A 21,535-nucleotide genomic window follows, 5' to 3' on the forward strand; every position below is an offset into this window, starting at 1 on the left:
TTTTCAAATACTGGCTTGTGACCCATCATTCAGTTATGAAATAATTGTAATGGGTTGCTATCCAAAGTGTATTTTTATAAAGAAACAGAGAAGAAAAATGTCAGCCCACATCAAACACTGTTAACAGTAAATATTGTGTCTGAAAACATTTGATTTGCCTCCATTCATAAATATACACCCATACACATATTGGGTTGTCACGCAAAATGCTTTTCTAACTGGATGTCAGGGTGAAAAAAACCTGAAAGCTTCTGCCTATAGCAGTCAGGTTTTCTGCTTCTTAAGTCAGCTATGTCTTCTTAGATAGCTCCTCTTTTGCTTCCTGGCTTCTAACATGTTATTATTTCCCTGAGGTTTAGTCCTCAGTCCTTTGCTCTGCTGTGCATCTATCTATCTATCTATCTATCTATCTATCTATCTATCTATCTATCTATCATCTATCTATCTATCATCTATCTATCTATTTTTCTATCTATCTATCATCATCATCATCTATCTATCTATCTGTCATCTATCTATCTATCTATCTATCTCCTTGGAAATTTTAACTACACTTATTAATCCTAAGTGGAAATCAATGAAACTTCTATCTCTAGAATTTATCTTTTCCCAGACTACAGACATCTATCTTCATCTATGTACTCGATAGCACCTTAATTGTCACTCCCAAAATCAATGCATTTAAAAGTAAAATCACCTGGGTTCAAGTTTTTTTTTTATTTTATATATATATGTATATATATATTTTTTATTATACTTTAAGTTTTAGGGCACATGTGCACAACGTGCAGGTTTATTATATATGTATGCATGTGCCATGTTGGTGTGCTGTACCCATTAACTAGTCATTTACATTAGGTATATCTCCTAATGCTATCCCTACCCCCTCCTCCCACCCCACAACAGGCCCCGGAGTGTGATGCTCCCCCTCCTGTGTCCAAGTGTTCTCATTATTCAATTCCCACCTATGAGTGAGAACATGCCATGTTTGGTTTTTTGTCCTTGCAATAGTTTGCTGAGAATGATGGTTTCCAGCTTCATCCATGTCCCTACAAAGGATATGAACTCATCATTTTTTATGGCTGCATAGTATTCCATGGTGTATATGTGCCACATTTTCTTAATCCAGTCTATCATTGTTGGGCATTTGGGTTGGTTCCAAGTCTGCTATTGTGAGTAGTGCCACAATAAACATACGTGTGCATGTGTCTTTATAGCAGCATGATTTATATTCCTTTGAGTATATACCCAGTAATGAGATGGATGGGTCAAATGGTATTTCTTGTTCTAGATCCCTGAGGAATCGCCACACTGTCTTCCACAATGGTTGAACTAGTTTACAGTCCCACCAATAGTGTAAAAGTGTTCCTATTTCTCCGCATACTCTCCAGCACCTGTTGTTTCCTGACTTTTTAATGATCGCCATTCTAACTGGTGTGAGATGATATCTCATTGTGGTTTTGATTTGCATTTCTCTGATGGCCAGTGATGATGAGCATTTTTTCATGTGTCTGTTGGCTGCATAAATGTCTTCTTTTGAGAAGTACCTGTTCATGTCCTTCGCCCACTTTTTGATGGGGTTGTCTTTTTTTCTTGTAAATTTGTTTGAGTGCTTTGTAGATTCTTGATATTAGCCCTTTGTCAGATGAGTAGATTGCAAAAATTTTCTCCCATTCTGTAGGTTGCTTGTTCACTCTGATTGAGACTATCACTTTGGAAAAATTATCTAATCTTTGAAAGCCTTAGTTTCTTCATCTGTCAAATCTGGGTAATGGTATTTTCTTATATTAAATACAATGATGTCTATTAAGTATAATAGTTCTTGGTACTCATTAAGTATTTCATAACAACTAATTTTTCCCTACCCTCTTAAACCAAATTCCTCTTCAGGTTTTCAAATTTTTACAAGATGCAACACTTCTCCAGGACTTGAATTATTGGAATAATTCTGGACTCCTTGCTGTCCCTTGATTCTATGTCATTCACTGAGTCCTGTTGATCCTCTGAGGTCTCACTTGTTTCCTAGCCTCCGCATCCTTCAGCCTCTCCACAGCTAGCTTCATTTGATTCCCACACTCAGCCCCATCTATAGCTCCCATCTGTGGACCAATGCAGGAGACTTTACCAGTAAAGCATGCATCTTATAAACAGCATTAAATTACTCTTATAATGCACTCTGACTGCCGCTCCTCATGCTAGCAAGTGCCTTCCAGCAAGTGACTTACCTCCCTCTGCTTCAATGCCCTCATCTATAAAAATAGAAATGATATGTTTTCTTAACTCTTCAAGTTGTTGTGAAAATTAGATGTAAAGTACTTAGACCAGGGCCTAGTACAAAGGAATTGCTCAATTACTGTTTCTTCTCCTCCTTCCTCTCCTCCCCCTCCTTCTTCTTCATGTTGTTCATCTTCATCTTCTTCTTTCTCCTCTTCTTCTCCTCTCCCAGCTTCATCTTGTTGATTGTTGTTGTTGTTATTATCTCCATATCTTGTTTTTATTATTTCACCTCATTAAGTCTTCCATAGACCAGTGGTTTTAAAATTTTGTTCTAGGAGCCCTAGGACCCTATGAGGCAACTCAAGGACTGCTGAAGAAAGAATACACTAAAAGGTATGCCTTCAGGTCATTTGTCCTGTTTTTACCAAAGAAGCTCTGTTTGTTCCCTTGGAGAGTTATTTATTAAACTTACTTATTAAGCAAAATGGGTCTGTTGCTAAAATAAGGTTTGAGCAACTGTCTCCCAGACTACTAGACTACTATTAGCCCTGTCAGTCTTCACTTTCTTGATCCCTTCCCCACTATGTTAGTTATTCATCTTGACATTTGATTTTCTGATTCTCTTTACATACAGTAGCCCACAAAACTTCAAAGTTGAATCAATTGCAGCATTTTGTCTTGTTGCTAGTTTCCTAAGAGCTGTTCACACACACACACACACACACACACACACACACGTCATTACTAATTATTGGTCTTCAACCTCAGTTGAAGTTCATTGCTGCCTAGCAATCCAACATATCTCTAACAAGTATCTTTCTCCATTTCCTTCACGAGTGAAAATCTTCACTGTCTTCCTAAACCATCTACCAAGCCAAACCCCACTCAACCTTAACAGATTTGCTTCCTAGCTTAATGGGAAAACAGAAGCTACATGACAACACTTCCATTAACTTGCTACTTCCAGGCTACGAACATCTCCATCATCCTCTATCCTTTCTCCTTTTGCTTACACTCCCCCTCTTCTCTCCTCCACCTGTGCAATAGATCCCATCACTTTCCATCTCTCCCTTACTCTTGAATCTCAAAACTTTTATATTCTCCTGGCTCTTTCACTATGAAAAGGTTTTGTGGTCTCCCCCATTTTTAAAGAAATACTGCCTTTACCCTTAGCTTTCAGTTCCCTTATTCCTTTCTCAGCCAAAGTTCTTGAAAGAGTTCATCTCCACATTTTCACTTTCCATTCACTCTCACCCACTGTCATCTGTATTTCACTCCTCCTTATCACTAAAATTTCCCATGAAGTTTGCCAATGATTTATCCGTATTGTCAAATCCAATCAAGATTTTCCTGTCTTTATTTTACTAGACCTCATTACTGCAGTTTATGATTTTACCCATACTCTTTTTATTTCTGTTTTATTGATATAGAATTTATATAACATACAATTCACTTATTTAAAGTGTACAATTCAATGTTTTTAGTGCATTGAGAGATGTGTGCAATCATCTCCACAGTCAATTTTCGAATACTTTTTATTACCACAAAGAGAAACCCTGTCTCTCTTAGCTACTATCTCCTTATCCTTCCATTCTCCCCAGCTTTAAGAAACCTCTAATCTCTTTTCAGTCTCTATAGATTTTTCTCTTCTGGGTATGTAATATAAGTGGAATCACAGTAATCTTTTGTGACTCGTTTCTTTCATTTAGCATGTTTTCAAGTTTCATCCGTGTTGTAGCATGTATCAGTACTGGATTCCTTTGTGTGACCAAATAATATTTCACCATATAGATATACTGTATTTTGTTTATTGACCCCATACTAGTTTGAGAAATTCTCTTATTCTAAATTCCTGGGACTACATAGCCTCCCAGCTTTCTTCCACCTCTGCTTTTTTCCAGTTTCTTTGAAGCATTTTTCTTCTAACGTCTCCTCATTTAACTGTCTGGTGTTCAGATTCTACAGGCTTTCTCTGAATGAATTCATCCAAATCTATAATATAAACCCTCACCAATTTGCTGATGACCCTCAAAAAAATATTCCTGACTGACATGCTATACTCTCAGTTTCAAACTGCATATTTAATTTTCTACTGGACAGTTTTGCCCACTTACTCCTGGGCAATTCAAATTCAGTTCAATAAAGCTGAATTTATCTCTTATACACACTTTCCACTCCCAAACGAGCTGCTTCTCATCCATTCTTTATGATGACAAATGGTGTTCACCATGTAATCTATGCCATGAATACATGTGTCACCTCCCCTATCAGACCCTCTATCAGAGCCTGTATAGTTAGCTCTTAAGGTCTCCTATATCCATCTTTTTTTCTCCACTTTTACTGCCACTGCTTTCTTTTAGTGTAAGGATTTGTCTTTTTTTTCTGGGAATTACTCAAATAACCTCTACAACATCCCCCCTCCAACCCATTCTCCATACTTCTACTAAATGTTGATCCTGTCACATCATCTGTTTAAACAATCTTCAGTGCCACATTCCATAGCTCAGCACATAGGTTCTCATTATCTGTTCCTTGCCTTCTTCCCTGGCACCATCATCAGCCTTTTCCCAAATATATCCTTTGCTCCAGCTTTACAAACCTTGATTGTCATTTCACATCTCTGTGCTTTTGTACAAACTTATCTGCCTAGAATATATTTATATGTTGTATATAATATATGTAAACATATATTCCACCTTCATCTAACTCTCTTATCACTCAAATTTTACTACCTACATAAGTTTCCTTCACTTTCCTATCTGATGTAGCCAACTCTCATTAGTGACATCTGCTTATATAATGATCACATCATGCTGTAAGCTTTTGAAGAAAGGACCCTCCCTCCCACTTAACTTTGTGTCCTGGAGTTAGTTAGTTGGCATATATTTGACATTCAATGATTTGTTTGTTTGTTTGTTTGTTGAGATGAAGTCTCACCCTTATCGCCCAGGCTGGAGTGCAATGGTGCGATCTCGGCTCACTGCAACCGCTGTCTCCCAGATGTCAAGCGATTCTCTTGCCCCAGCCTCCAGAGTAGCTGAGATTACAGATGCCGGCCACTACACCCTTACATCTTACATTTTCCAAAAAGCCATCTCTCCCCTTCTTCCTAGTCTGGTTTGAATGATTCACCCAAGTGCTTCTAAAATATAACCTATGTATTCTGTTGTCACACCTATCACATAACAAAATAGTTATGTTTGTCCTTATATTCCAGTGTCCTCCCCAATGCCTGATACACAGATGTTCAATATATACTTGTTTATTAAAGAATACATGAATGAGGGTGAATATATGAATGAAAACCTATATCATAAGACCCAGCCTCTGCCATTTGTCACAGTCCTGACCATTGAACTTGTGTCTGTGTTATTGTCCCTCGGTTCCTTTCTTTATTACGTGCTCAGTACCTTAAGCCCATCCAGAATTACATCCCAGCCTAATTCAAACACAGACTACTTTAAGGGTCTAAAATTCTAAACCCAATCTTGATATATGAGGCTCTGGCAGACCCATATGTCTTGGTGTCTGAGGCTCTGGCAGACCCATCTGTTGCCAGTTGCCCACCTGACAACCTGCATGTTTGGACTTCCACAGACCCCATACATAAATACCAAATTTTCCATCATCACTGTGGTCACTCACTTGGATATCTCATTATTTAATATTTTCATTTATCATTAAATGATGATAAGGCTACATTTTTTAACACATCACAAGTTATTATTTGGCTGAAATCATGCAAACAATATTCAAAACAATTAAATGTCAGGCATTATCATTATGATGGGGGAAACACCTTCTGATGGACTAAGTTTTTCGTGAGGACTCTGAAATCCTGCCAACTGTGTGTCCACCTATATCTACCTACTCAAAAAGAGGCTGGCTCTGATACTGTATATAACCTGTTAACATCACAGGGAGTTATTGGAGTAAATGTCTCTCTCTGAGAAATTACTAAACCACAACAGATGGGGGTCAGATTGGTCTGTTTACATCAATTCTTGATTGCTTTTCCATTGCCAGTGAAGGCCTTAAGTTTCATGGGTAGCATAAATCGCAACTTCAGCCTAGGATTCCACATTCAACTCTTAACATAGAAGAACTGTCAAATGCAATATATCTTGTGAAGAGCAGAACCAGAAAGAAAGATTGAATTTTATCCATAAGCAAGCTCTTTAAAAATAGAAGACTGCAAATCCTTATTCAGCACTGAGAGACAGTTTCAATTCTAAATGATAAAGCAAATGAAAAGGCAAATACAAGATTATGTTTTTAAAGGAAACTTTAAAAACCATCTCACACAGTTCATCATATCTACCTCTACTTTGCTTGGGTTTATCAACCAGAAATCAACATGTATTTGTATATGCTCAAGTGGTAGCAAGTATTCAAAGAAAATATCCAATAGTAATTAAACAATAGCATTACAAAACATACTAACACTCACGAAAGGCTTTTGTTTTCTATTTTATTATATTTTTCACATCATGTTCTATTTATCAATTGGATTATAAAGTCCTTTAGAGTGGAAATCAAGGCATGTCTCTTTATGTCTCCCTCACAGTACATAACAAGGTAGTATAAATCTATGATTAATAACAAATTTATTAATTGAAAGATATTTATTCAGCAAATATCTATTGAGAGCCTACTATGTCCCAGTCTAAACATAGCTCTGAATTTGGCAAATGGGTCTACAGGACACAAGGATTTCTGAGACACAGACATAATAATTTTTCATCATCAGATCACTCCCTTGCATACATTCTGAACCCCCTGCCCTTGCTTTCTCTATTTCATTGTACTCCCTTGGCAAAATCCCAAAACTAGCTAAATCAACCTTTCTGCAAACTGTCTGCACCCATGTAGCTTATGGTGACCAGACAAAAACATGGAAATATGGTGTCTGGATTCAATTTGAATGCATGGTCTTTAATCTCGAGTGGCCCTTCTGCAGTTCAGATCCTACTACATTTCTCTGGCCCATTCATTCTCCTGCTCGCCTAATGACCATTTCATACCTTCTCTTCCCTGCCCAAACCCTTAGCACCCTTCTCCTCACAACCTGAAGTAATCCTCAACTGATTACCTTAATGCATATTTCAAAGGGAAGTGGAACTGAGAAGAGCATTTAAGCAAGCGCTCACCTTCACATCTGACCTGCCTTTCTCCATGGACTCTTACACTCTGCTTTTCCTACTGTTATGTGGGTGACCTTCACAGGCTCTGACCCAAAACAGCCTTCCTATCATGCACTAGATTTCCCTCTCACCTTCTATAGGTTTCTCCCCTAGACAGACTGATTTTAAAGCTGACATGCTACACCCTCAAAGAGTATCTTGAGTTTTTCTTATAGGGAAGGATAAATTAGAATGCAAAAATGTATTTTTTAAATTATGAAAATAACACCTTTTTAAAGACTCTTTTTAAAAGAATTGCATTAAAATAAAATTCAGCTATAGACACCAGATAAATTAAATAAAAACTTGGAGGCAGTGGATAGAGCTTTCGACCTGGAACTAAGAGACCTAGGTCTAGTAACTGCTATTTGTGCAATTTATTGAACTTCTCTCGATCTAAGGGGATTAGACTTAGAGATCTTTGCTATCCCATCCAGCTGTCAGATTCTTTTTTTTTTTTTTACTTAATTCAAAATATATATATATATATATATTTTATTATACTTTAGGTTTTAGGGTACATGTGCACAATGTGCAGGTTTGTTACATATGTATCCATGTGCCATGTTGATTTCCTGCACCCATTAACTCGTCATTTAGCATTAGGTGTCAGATTCTTATCTAGAATTTGAATTCTTTCAGATAGCTTTTTAAAAAACAACTTATGGGTAATAAGTTGTTGACTTAATCCAACCAACTTTTTTCAGAAGTAGTTATTTGATAACTTTTTGGATTTGATGCCAAACCAGTGGGCACATATTAATGTTATCAAGTCTGTATATCTAAAATCACTTGAGTAATTAACAGGAAAATGCATCTTCTTGGTAGCTAAATGCCTCAAAAACAGAGCCAGTCTTTCTTTAGTACTAGTAGCATAGGTCTGGATGTACAGGCCTGAATTATTAAGAAAATAGGAAGAAATAAAGGAAGCTCCTCAGATACAAAAGGCAAAACAAGCCAGGCATGTTGACTTGGCCTGTAACCCAAGTACTTTAAGAGGCTGAGGTGGGAGGATCGCTTGAACTCAGGAGTGTGAAACCAGCCTGGACAACATAGTGGAACTTTGTCAAAAAAAAAAAAAAAAGGAAAAACAGGTATTATCTTCAGCTGTTCACACACTCAATCTTATTGCCAAAAATACAGTACTTCCTTCCCTGGGCTCCTGGCCCAAAAAGGTAGTGAGATTTCTCATCACCTTGTGCTGTCTGGCCATCAGGTTTCCAGCTGTCCTCCCTAATCCTCATGCTAATTACACTCTTCTTTTCCCCATCCCTCAAATGCACTCCCTTTTGACCTCCATGTGAAATCAATTCTAATATAACTCCATTGATAAGAATTTCCAAAACACTGTTTAATTCTTTATTTTTAACCCAGTCATTTTAAATGACTACTATGATGAAATTTTTGTAAAATAAATAACCACCTTCAATGTTTGTTTTGTCAGTTTGACTTTTCTGAGAGAGGGGCATGGCTGTACACTATAGCTCACTCAGAAATTTCCGCCCTAAGGGTAAAAGGTAAACATACTTTCCAGTTCTCTAAGCACCAGAGATGATAAAAAAAATCTCAAAATAAATTAACATAATCTTACGAATATAATGTTTAGCCAAAGAAGCAAGTGACATACAAATATATACATATATATATATATATATGAAGATTCTATTCAAATAATGTTCAAAGCCAGGCAAACTAAATATACATTTTAGGAACACATGCATAAATGATAAAACTGTAAAGAAAAAGGAAGAAATTATTATCAGAAAAATCAGGATATCAGGGAAGAGAAGGAGTGAAATCAGACAGAAACGTATACACAGGCCTTTTTGAGGCATTGGCAATGTTCTATGTCTCAACCTGGGTGGTGGTGTGAACTTTGTAATTATTTAAATTATGTAAACTATTTAAATAATGCAGTTATGTGGTATTTTGTAATTTTTTTTAATTTTTACAAATCTTTTTAGAGACAGAGTCTCACTCTGTTGCCCAGGCTGCAGAGCAGTGGCAGTCATAGCTGACTGCAGCCTCCACCTCCTGGGCTCAAGTGATCCTCCTGCCTCAGTCTCCCAAGTAGCTTCAACTACAGGTGCACACCACTACAGCTGGATAATTTTTTAAATTTTTTGTAGAGACAGGGAACTTGCCATGTTGCCCAGGCTGATGTTAAACTCCTGGCCTCAAGTGATCCTCCCATTTTGGCATCCCATTACTGGCATAAGCCATTGCCAAGTATGTCGTATATCCTCTTCTCCACATATGACATTTTTATAATAAAAGGTAAATTATGCCAACTCTATTTTTAAAATAAATTCAACGTACTATACTTTTCAGTATGGGAAGCCAGTGGGATGAGAAATTAAGAAGGGGAATTATAATCAGACAATTATGTATTGCATCACCAACATATTAGTTGAGTGTTTCTATTCAACTAATGGTAGATAGTGCAACAGAGAGTGTGTTTTATACAGGCTGAGGACTATTTGCGTATTTACTGATTTGCTGCTTCACTTTAACATTTATTGAAAGCCTGTTACATGTCAGGCAGAGTATTAGGCACCAGGGAGACACAGACGAATGAGACATGAGATCTAATCTGGAAGGGTGTGTGTTCTAGTGCTAGGAAAGTAGCACCTTTCCAATTTGCCAAAATGACAGTTCTTCTCTGCCTTCCTCACTCCTTCTAGCTGGAGACTCTGACACTCTCCTCCTGTCTTCTCTTCCTCTTCAGCTTCTAAGTTAACTATCTGAACAGGAGCTTTCTCAGCAGGGTGGAATTGATGATGCTGTCAGACTCAGTGTCCAGCAGGTCAGAGTGAGCCCTGGCTTTCTTACTCCTGTGGTATTGACCAAGTCTACTGGCCAATTTCCTTACCTGGCACTGGCCTTAAACTCCTTCTGACAGCTGGATGCCTACAGACAACAGTCCTTTGATCTGAATAATCACCCACAATGTAGACCCCAGATATCATCCCTGTGTGGAGGATCTCTGGAAGGCTCAGTGCCCCTTGGCCACAGTGTCCTTAGCTGCTTATTGCTGTTATACATCCACTGTCCTGCCTGCCCTCCTGGGGATCTGTCCTGCAACCTGGTTAAGTTGCTCTGTCCCAGCCCTGCCAAGTCCTCTTTCTCTTCACCTTTCTCCTGAATAGTCCCAGTAGACTTTGCACCCAAACATCCTAAAATCATTACAACAATGTAAATAAATATGATATGAAAGCATAGAGGTAGGACTGGGATGGGGATAGAAGTGGAAGGAATACTTAAGATGAATCTTAATAAGTTTATCAAATAGAGGATAAAAACATTATTCCAGCAGAAAGGAATGACTTCTTCAAAAAAATAAAAATGGGAAGAAGCTTGATGTGTTTGGAAAATAATGAAAATTTAGAGAATGATGAGAGATGAGAGTAGAATGATAGATAAGAGGAAAATGAAGAAAGGTCTTAAGTACCTTGATAACAAAAAAGGTGACAAAATCGGCATGCATTTAATGTATTCTGATCACTAAAACAATGATGCTATCACTGACCTGAAACAATGTAATATATTCTGCTATTTGGGAATTAGTGTTCAGTCACTTTCATGATTTCTAAGGCTTAGTTTTCAAAGAACTCTGAACCCCTGTAGTACTGCTCAGTCTTCCACACTATTTCCTCAGGTAGATGCTAGAAACAGCAGAGCATCTGCCCAGATATGCAGCAATTTTAATGGGTGTATTTAAGGACATAACATAAAGGAAGGAGCACAGGTGGTCTTCAGTGAAATATTGTTGAATGTATTTACATTGAATCAAATAAAAACCTGGTCCCTTAGGAAGTCTCCCAAGAATTCTGTATATTTTATTTTATTCATTTGAGTGCCAGGACAGCTATCTCATCCATTCCCTGTAGGAAAGGCAGCTTTAGCCTGGACAGCATGGCAAAACCGCATGTCTACAAAAAAATAGAAAGTTTAGCTGGACATGGTGGCATGCACCCATAGCCGCAGCTACTTGGGGGGCTGAGGTAGGAGGATCACTTGATCCTGGGAGGAGGAGGCTGTAGTGAGCTGTGTTCATACCACTGCACTCCAGCCTGGGTGACAAAGTAAGACCTTGTAGAAAGAAAGAGGAGAGAGAGAGACAGAGACAGAGAGAGAGAAGAAAGAAAGAAGAAAGAAAGAGAAGAGAAAGAAGAAAGAGAAAGGAAAGAAAGGAAGGAAAGAAAGAAAGAAAGAAAGAAAGAGGAAAAGAAAATGCAGCTGTTCCAGGAGGGATGTCTTCACTAGGGACAGTCCCAGGTGAAAGCAGGACTAGCTGTTTTTAAGCCTCTACTATAATGAGTTTGGCTCTAATGCTTCCTGGCATTGCTGAAGTTTGCACTATTCATTTCAATGGCCTCCTGACTTTCGGAAACACTTTACTTCCCAATGAGCCATGTGGCAACAGTAAATTATCAGAAATACACATGGAACGTTTCACCTCTCTGAATTAAAGATACATTGACTTATCTGACCAAAACGACTTCGTTCAGAGCAGAATGAGAAAGGGAAAAACATTAGGCCGGAGAGTCGGAATGAAAATGGAAGTTCTTGGGGCAGCTGTAGAATGATTATAATAATAATAAATGGAACAAAATATATTGAGCTGGTAGTCAGTGACTTGCCTTACCATTTGCTATGGTCTGAATGTGTCTTTCCAAATTTCTTGTGTTGAAATCTAATTCCCAATGTGATAGTTTTAAAAGGTAGGGCTTTTGAGAAGTGATTAAGTCATGAGGGCACCACCTTTATGAATGAGATTAGTGCCCTTATAAAAGAGGCTCAAAGGATGCCTTTCCCCTTTCTCCATATGAAGACAGAGGTACTGTCTTTGAGGAAAAGGTCCTCACCAGACACCGAATTCGCTGGCACTTTGATCTTGAACTTCTCAGCCTCTAGTACTGTAAATGATAAATTTCTATTGTTTATAAATTATTCAGTCTAATGCATTTTGCTGTGGCAGCCCAAACGGACTAAGACACTATTTTATCCCATTTTTATTTCTCTTGGACTTAAATGGGCAAAACTGGAGTTGATTAGAGCAGCATGATTTTGAAAGTCCCACTATATCGTACTAAGCATGTAATGTTTTACCAACTCTCTATACATCAGCTGTGCTCAAAGTCAACACCCTAACCTCAGAAAGAGCTGTGCATTCCTATGGCTTACCATTATTAAGTTAGAAATGGCATTTGCTTCAAGATACCTTGATCTCAAACAAGAGGCAAACCAGCTGGTAAGTGACCTCTGGGCACAGTCGGTGGTCCAAGCTGATCATTCTAAGGCCCATTAGATCTTTAGAGATCACTCTTGACCTCCTTAGATCACGGTTTTTATATTTATACCTTCAACAAATTTATTTAGCACAAATTTGTTGAGTACCTACCATGTTCTGTATGCTATATTATCCTAGCAAACTGTGAGAGATTCAGGTTGTTGCATCCATCATATGAGGATAAAACTAATTTCTCAGTATAGAAATTAAATGATGAAATAAATGTAAAATATTTACCTCAGTGCTTGACACAAAAATCAGGACTCATATCATTTCTTTCATTTCTGGCAGTACAAAGATAAACTGGTACCCTTCTCTTTCCTCAGGAAACTCAGTGTAAATGCTGCCTGAAATCACCACAGTGTCTCAGAAGCAATATGAAATGGAGACAAACTACATATAGTTGATATTTCATGATGTCTGCAAGCAACAACTCCCAATTCAGGTCTAATTCTCAGCATTCTGGGCAGAGAACACCATGAGATCTTTCTCCTGCATGTGTTCTAAACCCTAATTCTATTACCCTCCATAGGTGTTAAGTTAAAAAAAAAACTGTGAAATATTTCAAATTTAAGTATAATTGATTAATGAGAACACCATAAAGGTACTGTCAAATGATAATAAATATTAATAAAACTCTGGCCAAAGACACTCTATAATTCATATGAAGTGTTCTTTATTATTACTTTTTAAAGAAAGAGCAATGTTTCCTGGCATTCGTGGGTGGTGTGTTCACTAGAGGCAGTTACTATAACAGACAGGCCATTGAACCTGATCAACTCCTCACTGACAGAGCAGGTTCCTCACAGTAGTTGCTTATGCCAAAAAAAAAAAAAAAAAAATTGTTGCCATCAACTGGTCGTTTCCGGTTTTGAATGAAATTTCAATCTTTACTTCTAAGAAATTGGCTTTGTCAAAAACAACCACCATTGCGTTATTTCTCTTTTTGTTTCAGATTGTTTCTTAAATAAGGCCTGGTGTGCTAAATTACTTGGAAGAGTGAAGTCTTATGGGAAAGTTTGGATAGAAGCTACTAGAGGTGTCAGTCATTCCAACTGGGTTAGGGAGCCAGGGTGCCAAGGGGGATGATGGTGAGAACAACAGCTTTGGCCGATAGGTAGGATGTCCCCCGTTTGTCTATCACTGTGCCCAAGGCAAAATCTGAGTTTCCTGATGAGCACATTACACACTTTCTGATTTTGGGCTTGTCATCTTTCATCACAACAAATGCTTGTTGGATTAAAAAAATAAAACAATGACTTAGCCTGTGAACATCTCAGAAGATCCCAAGTAGCTTTCAGATCAATGATTACCAGATGTCCTCAACCTCAGAAGAATAGATTTAGTTATTAACATATTCATGAAGCAACATTCTTACCTGTTATGAATATATTAGTTATGCTTCCTTTTAGTCTTCCAACAACTCCTTCTGGCCTGGGGTTTTCTATTCCTGCTGTCTTCTCTCACTTAGGAGCCACTCTTTTGCCCACCTACCTTCCTCTCTCTTGATCCCTCTCTGTGGAAACTTTAACCTCTTTGCTGGTATCTCTGGCATCTCTATACCTGAAGGCAGAATGTACCTTTAGTATAGAGTCCATAAAAATATTATTATACCTTTATGAGGAAAATATGGAAAAGGGGAAATCAAGTAATATTTATCTTGAGACAACGTACATAAATTTTGAATTACTTTTTATACTCAGCTAAGCCACTCGCAGATTTCTGACCCTCAGAAACTGTGAGATAATAAAGATTTGTTGTTTTAAGCTATAATTTTTCATTATTCAGCAACAGATAACTATTATCTGGTAAGACAGATTAACATAGGGGTTGGGAAACTAAAGCTCTAAGGCAAGAAACTATTTTTGTAAATGTTTTATTGGAATACAGTCATAACCATTCATTTACATATTGTTTGTGACTGCTTTCATACTACAACAATAATATGAAGTGGTTATGACAGAAATTGTCAGGTCTGCAAAGGCTAAATTATTTACTATTAGTTCTTTATTAAGAAAGTATATAATTATAGAAGAAATGTGATTTGAAATGTCCAGACTATTAATTTAAAAGGAACCTCAGAAATCCATTTTCCTTTTTTGCAGATTAAATACTGTGACTTTCAGAAGTAGGTGGCCTAAACAGAATCAATATAACTAATAGCAAAAATGGACAAGAAATCCAAATTCTCTATGGTTTAAATGTTTGTGTCTCTCCCCTATCTCTGAAAAAAAAATGTATATATTGAAATCCTAATGCCCAAGGTGATGGTCATTAGGAGGTGGGGACTTTCGAAGGTGATTAGATCATGAAGGCACAACCTTCATGAATGAAATTAGTGCTTTAATAAAAGATGACCAAGAGAGACCCCTCACACCATTCCACCATGTGAGAACATGGCAAGAAGGTGCCACCTGTGAGCCAGAAAGCTGATGCTCACCAGACACTGAATTTGCTAGTGCCTTGGTCTTGGACTTCCCAGCCTCTAGAACTATGATAAATAAATGTCTGTGGCTTATAAGCCACCTATATTATGATAGTTTGTCATAGCAGCCTAAATGGACTCAGACATCTACCTCCCAATCCAGTGGTTTCTTCAATATACCATACTCCCTTCCCTAAGATAAGGCACCAAAATCAATGAATTGTTTTATTATGAGTTTACTGAGTTACTTTAAGTAAGTCACTGCAGGTCCCTTTACTCAATTTCCTGTAGCAGTACTGTAGTATCATGAATGTGCTATCAACATCTTAATGGATGACCATAATACTTGATATATTTAAGTTCATTCAAAAGTATATGAAAAAGAAAAATGACAGATTACAGAAAGACCCATAGAAAAGGTCACCTAGCACTAAGAACAGTTACTCAATTTAATTTTATTATTTTTACTCTTGTTCAGAGATTTAATAATTGAAAATGGTAAGCTGAACAGTGTATACTTATTTTCAAAAATTACCTGCTGAATTATATATAAATCCTTTTATAAGAGAAAGCAAATGAGCAGCACCAATTCAACTTCCTGTATCCATAGTAGACATTGTTAATCAAACACAGCATTCTTTCCCACTGAATCAGGTTACAGTCTCATAATCCTTCTCAATACCATGCTTCAGGAATCTAACGTCATTCAGTCAAAATTGGCACCTGAGTTAAAACTTATGCACTTTCTCTGACACAGAGAACACCTTGCCATATAGTAGTCTTCTTACAGCTTGTGTAGATATAAGTTGCTTTCAGATCTCTTTTTAAAATTGATTGGCTACTGATTTGCTGAAATAATTTAACTTCAATCTGTTTAACTCTAAGGCAGCTGCTCCAAGGCACACATGTGAAAGACAGTACTAATGAGATATTGTATTTGAGTAAGGATTTGTAATTCTGGTTTAAATTTACTGCAAAGTTCAGTTTAAATGCAACTTCCTCCATGAGCCATTCCCTGATGTATGAAGTATGTCTTGGTTTACCTGGGTGATAACAGTTTGTTTCTCAATTATTAGTAGCCATACTCCCTTCGACTCTCAGTGGTGTCCCAATCTGGATGAAAAATTATATGGCTATCCTATTGATGACCCAATTTGGAAGAGGCCTCTCTTGTCTCTAAAACCCCTATAATACGTAATGGCTCAAATGTGACAAATGATTTATCTAGTATAATAGCTACTTCCGGTTATAATTTACGCCTTCACAGCCCACTTCCCAGTCTGGATTACAAACACTTTGAGGGAAGTTGTATTTTACTATTCACGGTTTCTAAAACAGAGATGAAATGAATACAAATCCCATTACTCTTTTAATCCTAGTGCCTCACACATACTAAACTCGAAGAGAGAATTTGTTGAATTACTTGAGACTGTAAATTCTTTTACAACAGTTAAAACTATACCTCATTTATCTGGTAAACCTCACAGAGGCACAGGGCTTTGGACATCATCTATGTTTATAAAATTGTTTTAATGAATGAACAAATGAGCAAATGCACACAGTAAAATTTTTCTTATGTTGTCCTTCACAACACTACAGAGAAATAAACTGGCAAAAGCTCATTAATTAAAATATCAACTAATATGGACCAAACAAGACTAGCATCTTTTCTTATTTCTCAGTTCATTTGAGTGGTTGACTGAAATATAATTAAGTCTCATATGTGTGTGTGTGTGTGTGTGTGTGTGTGTTTGTGTATGCCATGGAATACCACTCAGCCATATAAAAGAATGAAATAATGGCATTCACAGCAACCTAGGTGGAGTTAGAGACCATTATTCTAAGTGAAGTAACTCAGGAATGAAAAACTAAATATCATAGCTAAGCTATGAGAACACAAAGGCATAAGAATGATATAATGGACTTTGGGGAACTCGGGGGGTGAGAAATAAAAGACTACACATTGGGTACAGTGTACACTGCTCATGTGATGGACGCACCAAAATCTCAGAAATCACCACCAAAGAACTTGTCTGCTGCATCGCCACCACCACACTCTGCCACGACCACCACCACCTCCTGCCCTGCAGCGCCTGCCACCCCCTGTGTCACTGCTGCCTCAGGACCAGCTGTATGATTAGGCCATAATCTTCAGGGAATTAATATATTCCTCAGTTCTGTGGCGTTCTTGGTCACACATCTATGGAGTTTCTGAAGAGCAGTGAAGATTACTGCCAGGCACAGCACAACCTCTATTCAGACAAATGAACTGTAGAAATTGATTACTACTCCACCAAGAAGCCCCTATAAGAGTGGTTATCCTGGACACAAAAGTGTTGAACTGAAATCCACAGAGCATTTTACAAGAGTTCTGACCTGGATGGGGTAAACCTCAGTGTACTTCTTGTCTGTTTGTTGCCTCAGTATTACTGGATTGAAGAATTGCTGCTTCTTGTTAGGAGGTTCATTTCATTTATCGTTACTTACAACTTCACACTCAAAGCACTGAGAATTTCAAGTGGAGTATATTGAAGTAGACTTCAGGCTCTTTGAATCATTTCTGTATTCAATTTTTTAATTATTTCATAACCCTATTGAGTATTTTTTAACTAAATTAATACAGCTTGAATGAACCACCCAGCTCCTGTGAAAGTCACATACAAGAACATGAGATTTCCTATTACACACAATCCAACCAATGTGACCTTAAATAAATTCATAGAGGAACTTAAGAAGTATGGAGCTACCACAATAGTAAGAGTATGTGAAGCAACTTATGACACTGGTTTTGTGGAGAAAGAAGGTATCCATGTTCTCAATTGGCCTTTTGGTGATGGTGCACCACCATCCAGCCAGATTGTTGCTGATTGGTTACATTTTGTAAAAATTAAGTTTCATGAAAAATCTGGTTGTTATATTGCTGTTCATTGCATTGTAGGCCTTGGGAGAGCTCCAGTACTTGTTGCCCTAGCATTAATTGAAGGTGGAATGAAACATGAAGATGCAGTACAATTCATAGGACAAAAGCGGCGTGGAGCTTTTAAAAGCAAGCAGCTTTTGTATTTAGAGAAGTATCATCCTAAAATGCGGCTGCGCTTCAAAGATTCCAATGGTCATATAAACAACTGTTGCATTCAATAAAACTGGGGTGCCTAATGCTATTGGAAGTGGAACTTGAGATAGGACCTAATTTGTTACACACATTAGCCAACATGTTGGCTTAGCGAGTAAGTCTAATGAAGCTTCCATAGGAGTATTGACAGGCAGTTTTACCAGGCCACAAGCTAGACAGATTTGGCAACTTTTGTGTTTGGGTTACAGTCAACCTATTTGGACATTTGGCAAAATATTCTTGCTGTCAGCATATAAAATGTGCTTGTCATTCGTACCAACTGACCTTTCTCAAAATCAGGCAGTATTGAGTTAGGACTTGTTTAAATCTATTCCCATGCCAGAATCTTATTGATACATAAGAAATTTAGGAAGATTAGGTGCCAAAATACCCAGCACCATACTTGTATATTTTTAGCACCATACAGAACTAAAATCTCAGGAACTATGAACACTCTAGACCTTATGTGGTTTATTCCTTCAATCATTTCAAACATTGAAAGTAGGGCTTACCTGGTGATTTGTCTGCTCACTTTATGTTTATGTCTCCCACATTCATACTAGTATACATCAGGTTTGCTTAGCCATTGATTTTTTTTAACCAAGCCTTACAGTGATTATTTCATGTGTTTCTATAAATCTCACTTTGTGCTTTTATTAAAAACCTCCAGGCTGGGCGCGGTGGCTCACGCCTGTAATCCCAACACTTTGGGAGGCCGAAGCAGGCAGATCACGAGGTCAGGAGATCGAGACCACCCTGGCTAATACGGTGAAACCCCGTCTCTACTAAAAATACAAAAAAAAAAAAAAAGAAAGAAAAATTAGCCAGGCATGGTGGCGGGCACCTGTAGTCCCAGCTACTCAGGAGGCTGAGGCAGGAGAATGGCATGAACCCGGGAGGCGGAGCTTGCAGTGACCCGAGATCGCGCCACTGCACTCCAGTCTGGGTGACAGAGCGAGACTCCGTCTCAAAAAAAAAAAAAAATCTCCATTGTGAAAATCACATTGTACAAAAGCACATGTCTTTAATGTCTTCAGACAAAAAAGTCTTACAGTTAATTTAATATTTGCACTCTGAGGTGCAGCTTAACAGGGAGGGCCTGAGAAAAAAATAGGAGGGGGCTATTAATTATTTTTAGCAAAATGTTGCCTTTGTCTTGTACAGAACATATAGAATATGCTCTTTAATTTAGTAAAATATTTTTAAAGGTAGAGATGCTTTGTTATTGTAATCATAAACTTCCTGAAATTCTTGTAATTTTTTTCCATACTTATCAGAAGTTGTTTACCAACTAATTTTTGTTCGAAAGTGTGATTTTTTTCCTTCTCTTCCCACTCTCGCTTGCAAAAAAAGACGTGGGTTTCTGCTCATGAATTGAGCAGACATCTAATATTTTATATACCTTTTGAGCTGTGTAACTTAATATTTGGATACTCGATAATTTGTTTTATTATGTAATTGATAAAATGGTGATGTGTATTAATGTTAGTTCAACCATATATTTACACTGCCTGGGGATGTGTGGTTATAGTACTGTGGGAGAAATAATTTATCAGTGTTTACCAGCTTGTAAAAATGTAGTGTGAGAACTTAAACATCTAAATAAATAATGAAATGCAAAAAAAAAAAGAACTTGTCCATGTAACCAAAAACCACCTGTCCCCCAAAAGCTATTGAAATAAAATGAAATAATGGACCAAATCATTAAAACTCATACTTGAAACCCTGCTTAGTTACAATATGAAGTTTCTAGATATCTGAGAAGGCCCTTGCATGAAAACTGACAGGGAGGAAATTAAGAAAGAAACATGATCTCAAATGGTTTGCTTAGTTCCTGGCCAACTTTTCAGGTTTTCATATGTAATAACTGTGATCATTTAATAGGCTTCAAGCAAGGATGACTTAACACCAGATCCTGTTACAAGACAGTACATGGCCCAATTAAGTTAGCTTCCATATCTCTAGGAAAATGACGAAGTTAGACCCTCCATGTGGCAATAGATGGGTCAATCTGATCTCCATTTGACACTTAGTAAAGGCTGGTAAATTAAGGAACAAGTTCAAATTAAAGAAAAGAAAGACAAAGTGCCTCCTCACATTCCCCTCTTTCCCTTCACTATCCAACTGCTTTATCTCTCTTGCCCTCCCAGCCCCGCTTCTGGGTTAGGTTAGCATTTTACTCATTCTTCAAAGCAGAATACTGCCTGCTCTAGAAAAAGGATATGGCTTTCTCAGCACACTCATCATTGGAGTTTTTCCTTATTTCCCAACCTCTCCTGTGGCAATTGCAATGAAGCATGGGCATATGACTCTTTGTTCTTTTTAAGTTGGGACTTGCAGGCTGCTTTCCATGCCAACTGCAAAAAGAGATGCTGTTTGGTCACCAAGCCTACAGCCTCTCTGGGGGCCCCACTGTGGACAACACTGAATTAGCCCATTCAAATTTCCTGGAAGTCACATTACCCATTTGATAGGCAGTGCTCGGCTTTATTCTTATTCTGAACTTTTCTTCATACCCTCTTCACACCTGATCATGTTCCTTATTTTTCTCCTTCCCCAGCATCATCTACTCTATTAATGATTATTTTATGTAAAACTAGATGAAAAAAACTATGATAAATCTATGGCCACACAGGCAAGGGAGTCTACTAGGAAAGAAATCTATGATTTCAAACTTCTCCTTCTGAGTCTCAAAAGATAGTTTTGAGGCTATGGAGAGAAGTGGAAGCATGGAATGAAATGGAGAAACTGAGGCATAGACTGTGACATAGTGTCCTCTGCTTCTTGCCTAATACCTTGGGTAGCTGAGTACAGTGCAGTGGGGAAACAAACAAGAGTCAGTTGACTTCTCTTTGGATTATCTAATCCAATAATCAACTGGCTCTGTAATTTGAGAGATGCCTCCTCATCCATAAATAAAATGAAATGGTTGAACAAGACGGACCCCAAGGTCCAGCAGGGAAGTTCTGTGACTCTGAATCTGAGTGGGCTCATTATGTCTTTCAGAATTTACCTTGGTTGCACCTCCTTAGAGGTTTACAGCAGCTGGTTTCAGAATTGCTTTTTTTCCACAATGACTTGTGAAAGAAGGAAATGGAGTTAGACACATAAGTTTCCTTCACATTTCAGCACTTGAAGATTGACTGGAAAGAGGCTACTGTGAACAATCTCCACTTCCCTCAAGCTTCTACCCTGCCAGCAATCTTCCCCCTCCCAAGAGACAACTGCCTTCTTCATCAAGAAGATCAAGGCTACCAGGAAAAACTTTTTCTAATCTCTGCCTGCATGCCAACAACTCATAAATC

General features: G+C 37.8%; 2 protein-coding genes across 4 annotated transcripts in view; one reads left to right on the forward strand and one right to left on the reverse strand.

Moving 5' to 3' along the window:
• Positions 1–21,535, reverse strand: part of PAPPA2 (pappalysin 2) — a 289,210-nt gene that overhangs the window by 210,455 nt on the left and 57,220 nt on the right. The window lies entirely within an intron of this gene.
• LOC105740648 (protein tyrosine phosphatase type IVA 1-like) lies at positions 17,747–18,259 on the forward strand. 3 transcript variants are annotated; one of them, XM_012511550.2, is made up of 2 exons: positions 17,747–18,073; positions 18,146–18,259. In XM_012511550.2, exons 1-2 carry the CDS (start codon positions 17,747–17,749, stop codon positions 18,257–18,259), a joined length of 441 nt encoding a protein of 146 aa, XP_012367004.2. The 3 variants fall into 3 exon arrangements, with proteins under 3 accessions (XP_012367004.2, XP_012367005.2, XP_030679799.1); XM_012511551.2 differs by having other exon boundaries at positions 17,747–17,843; positions 17,937–18,259; XM_030823939.1 differs by having other exon boundaries at positions 17,747–18,259.

This window comes from Nomascus leucogenys, chromosome 12, assembly GCF_006542625.1.
Source record: "Nomascus leucogenys isolate Asia chromosome 12, Asia_NLE_v1, whole genome shotgun sequence".
NCBI classification, from domain to species: domain Eukaryota; kingdom Metazoa; phylum Chordata; class Mammalia; order Primates; family Hylobatidae; genus Nomascus; species Nomascus leucogenys.

Coding starts and splice junctions, on each gene's coding strand:
- LOC105740648 (XM_030823939.1), top strand. CDS start 17,747: ATGAACCACCCAGCTCCTGTGAAAGTCACATACAAGAACATGAGATTT.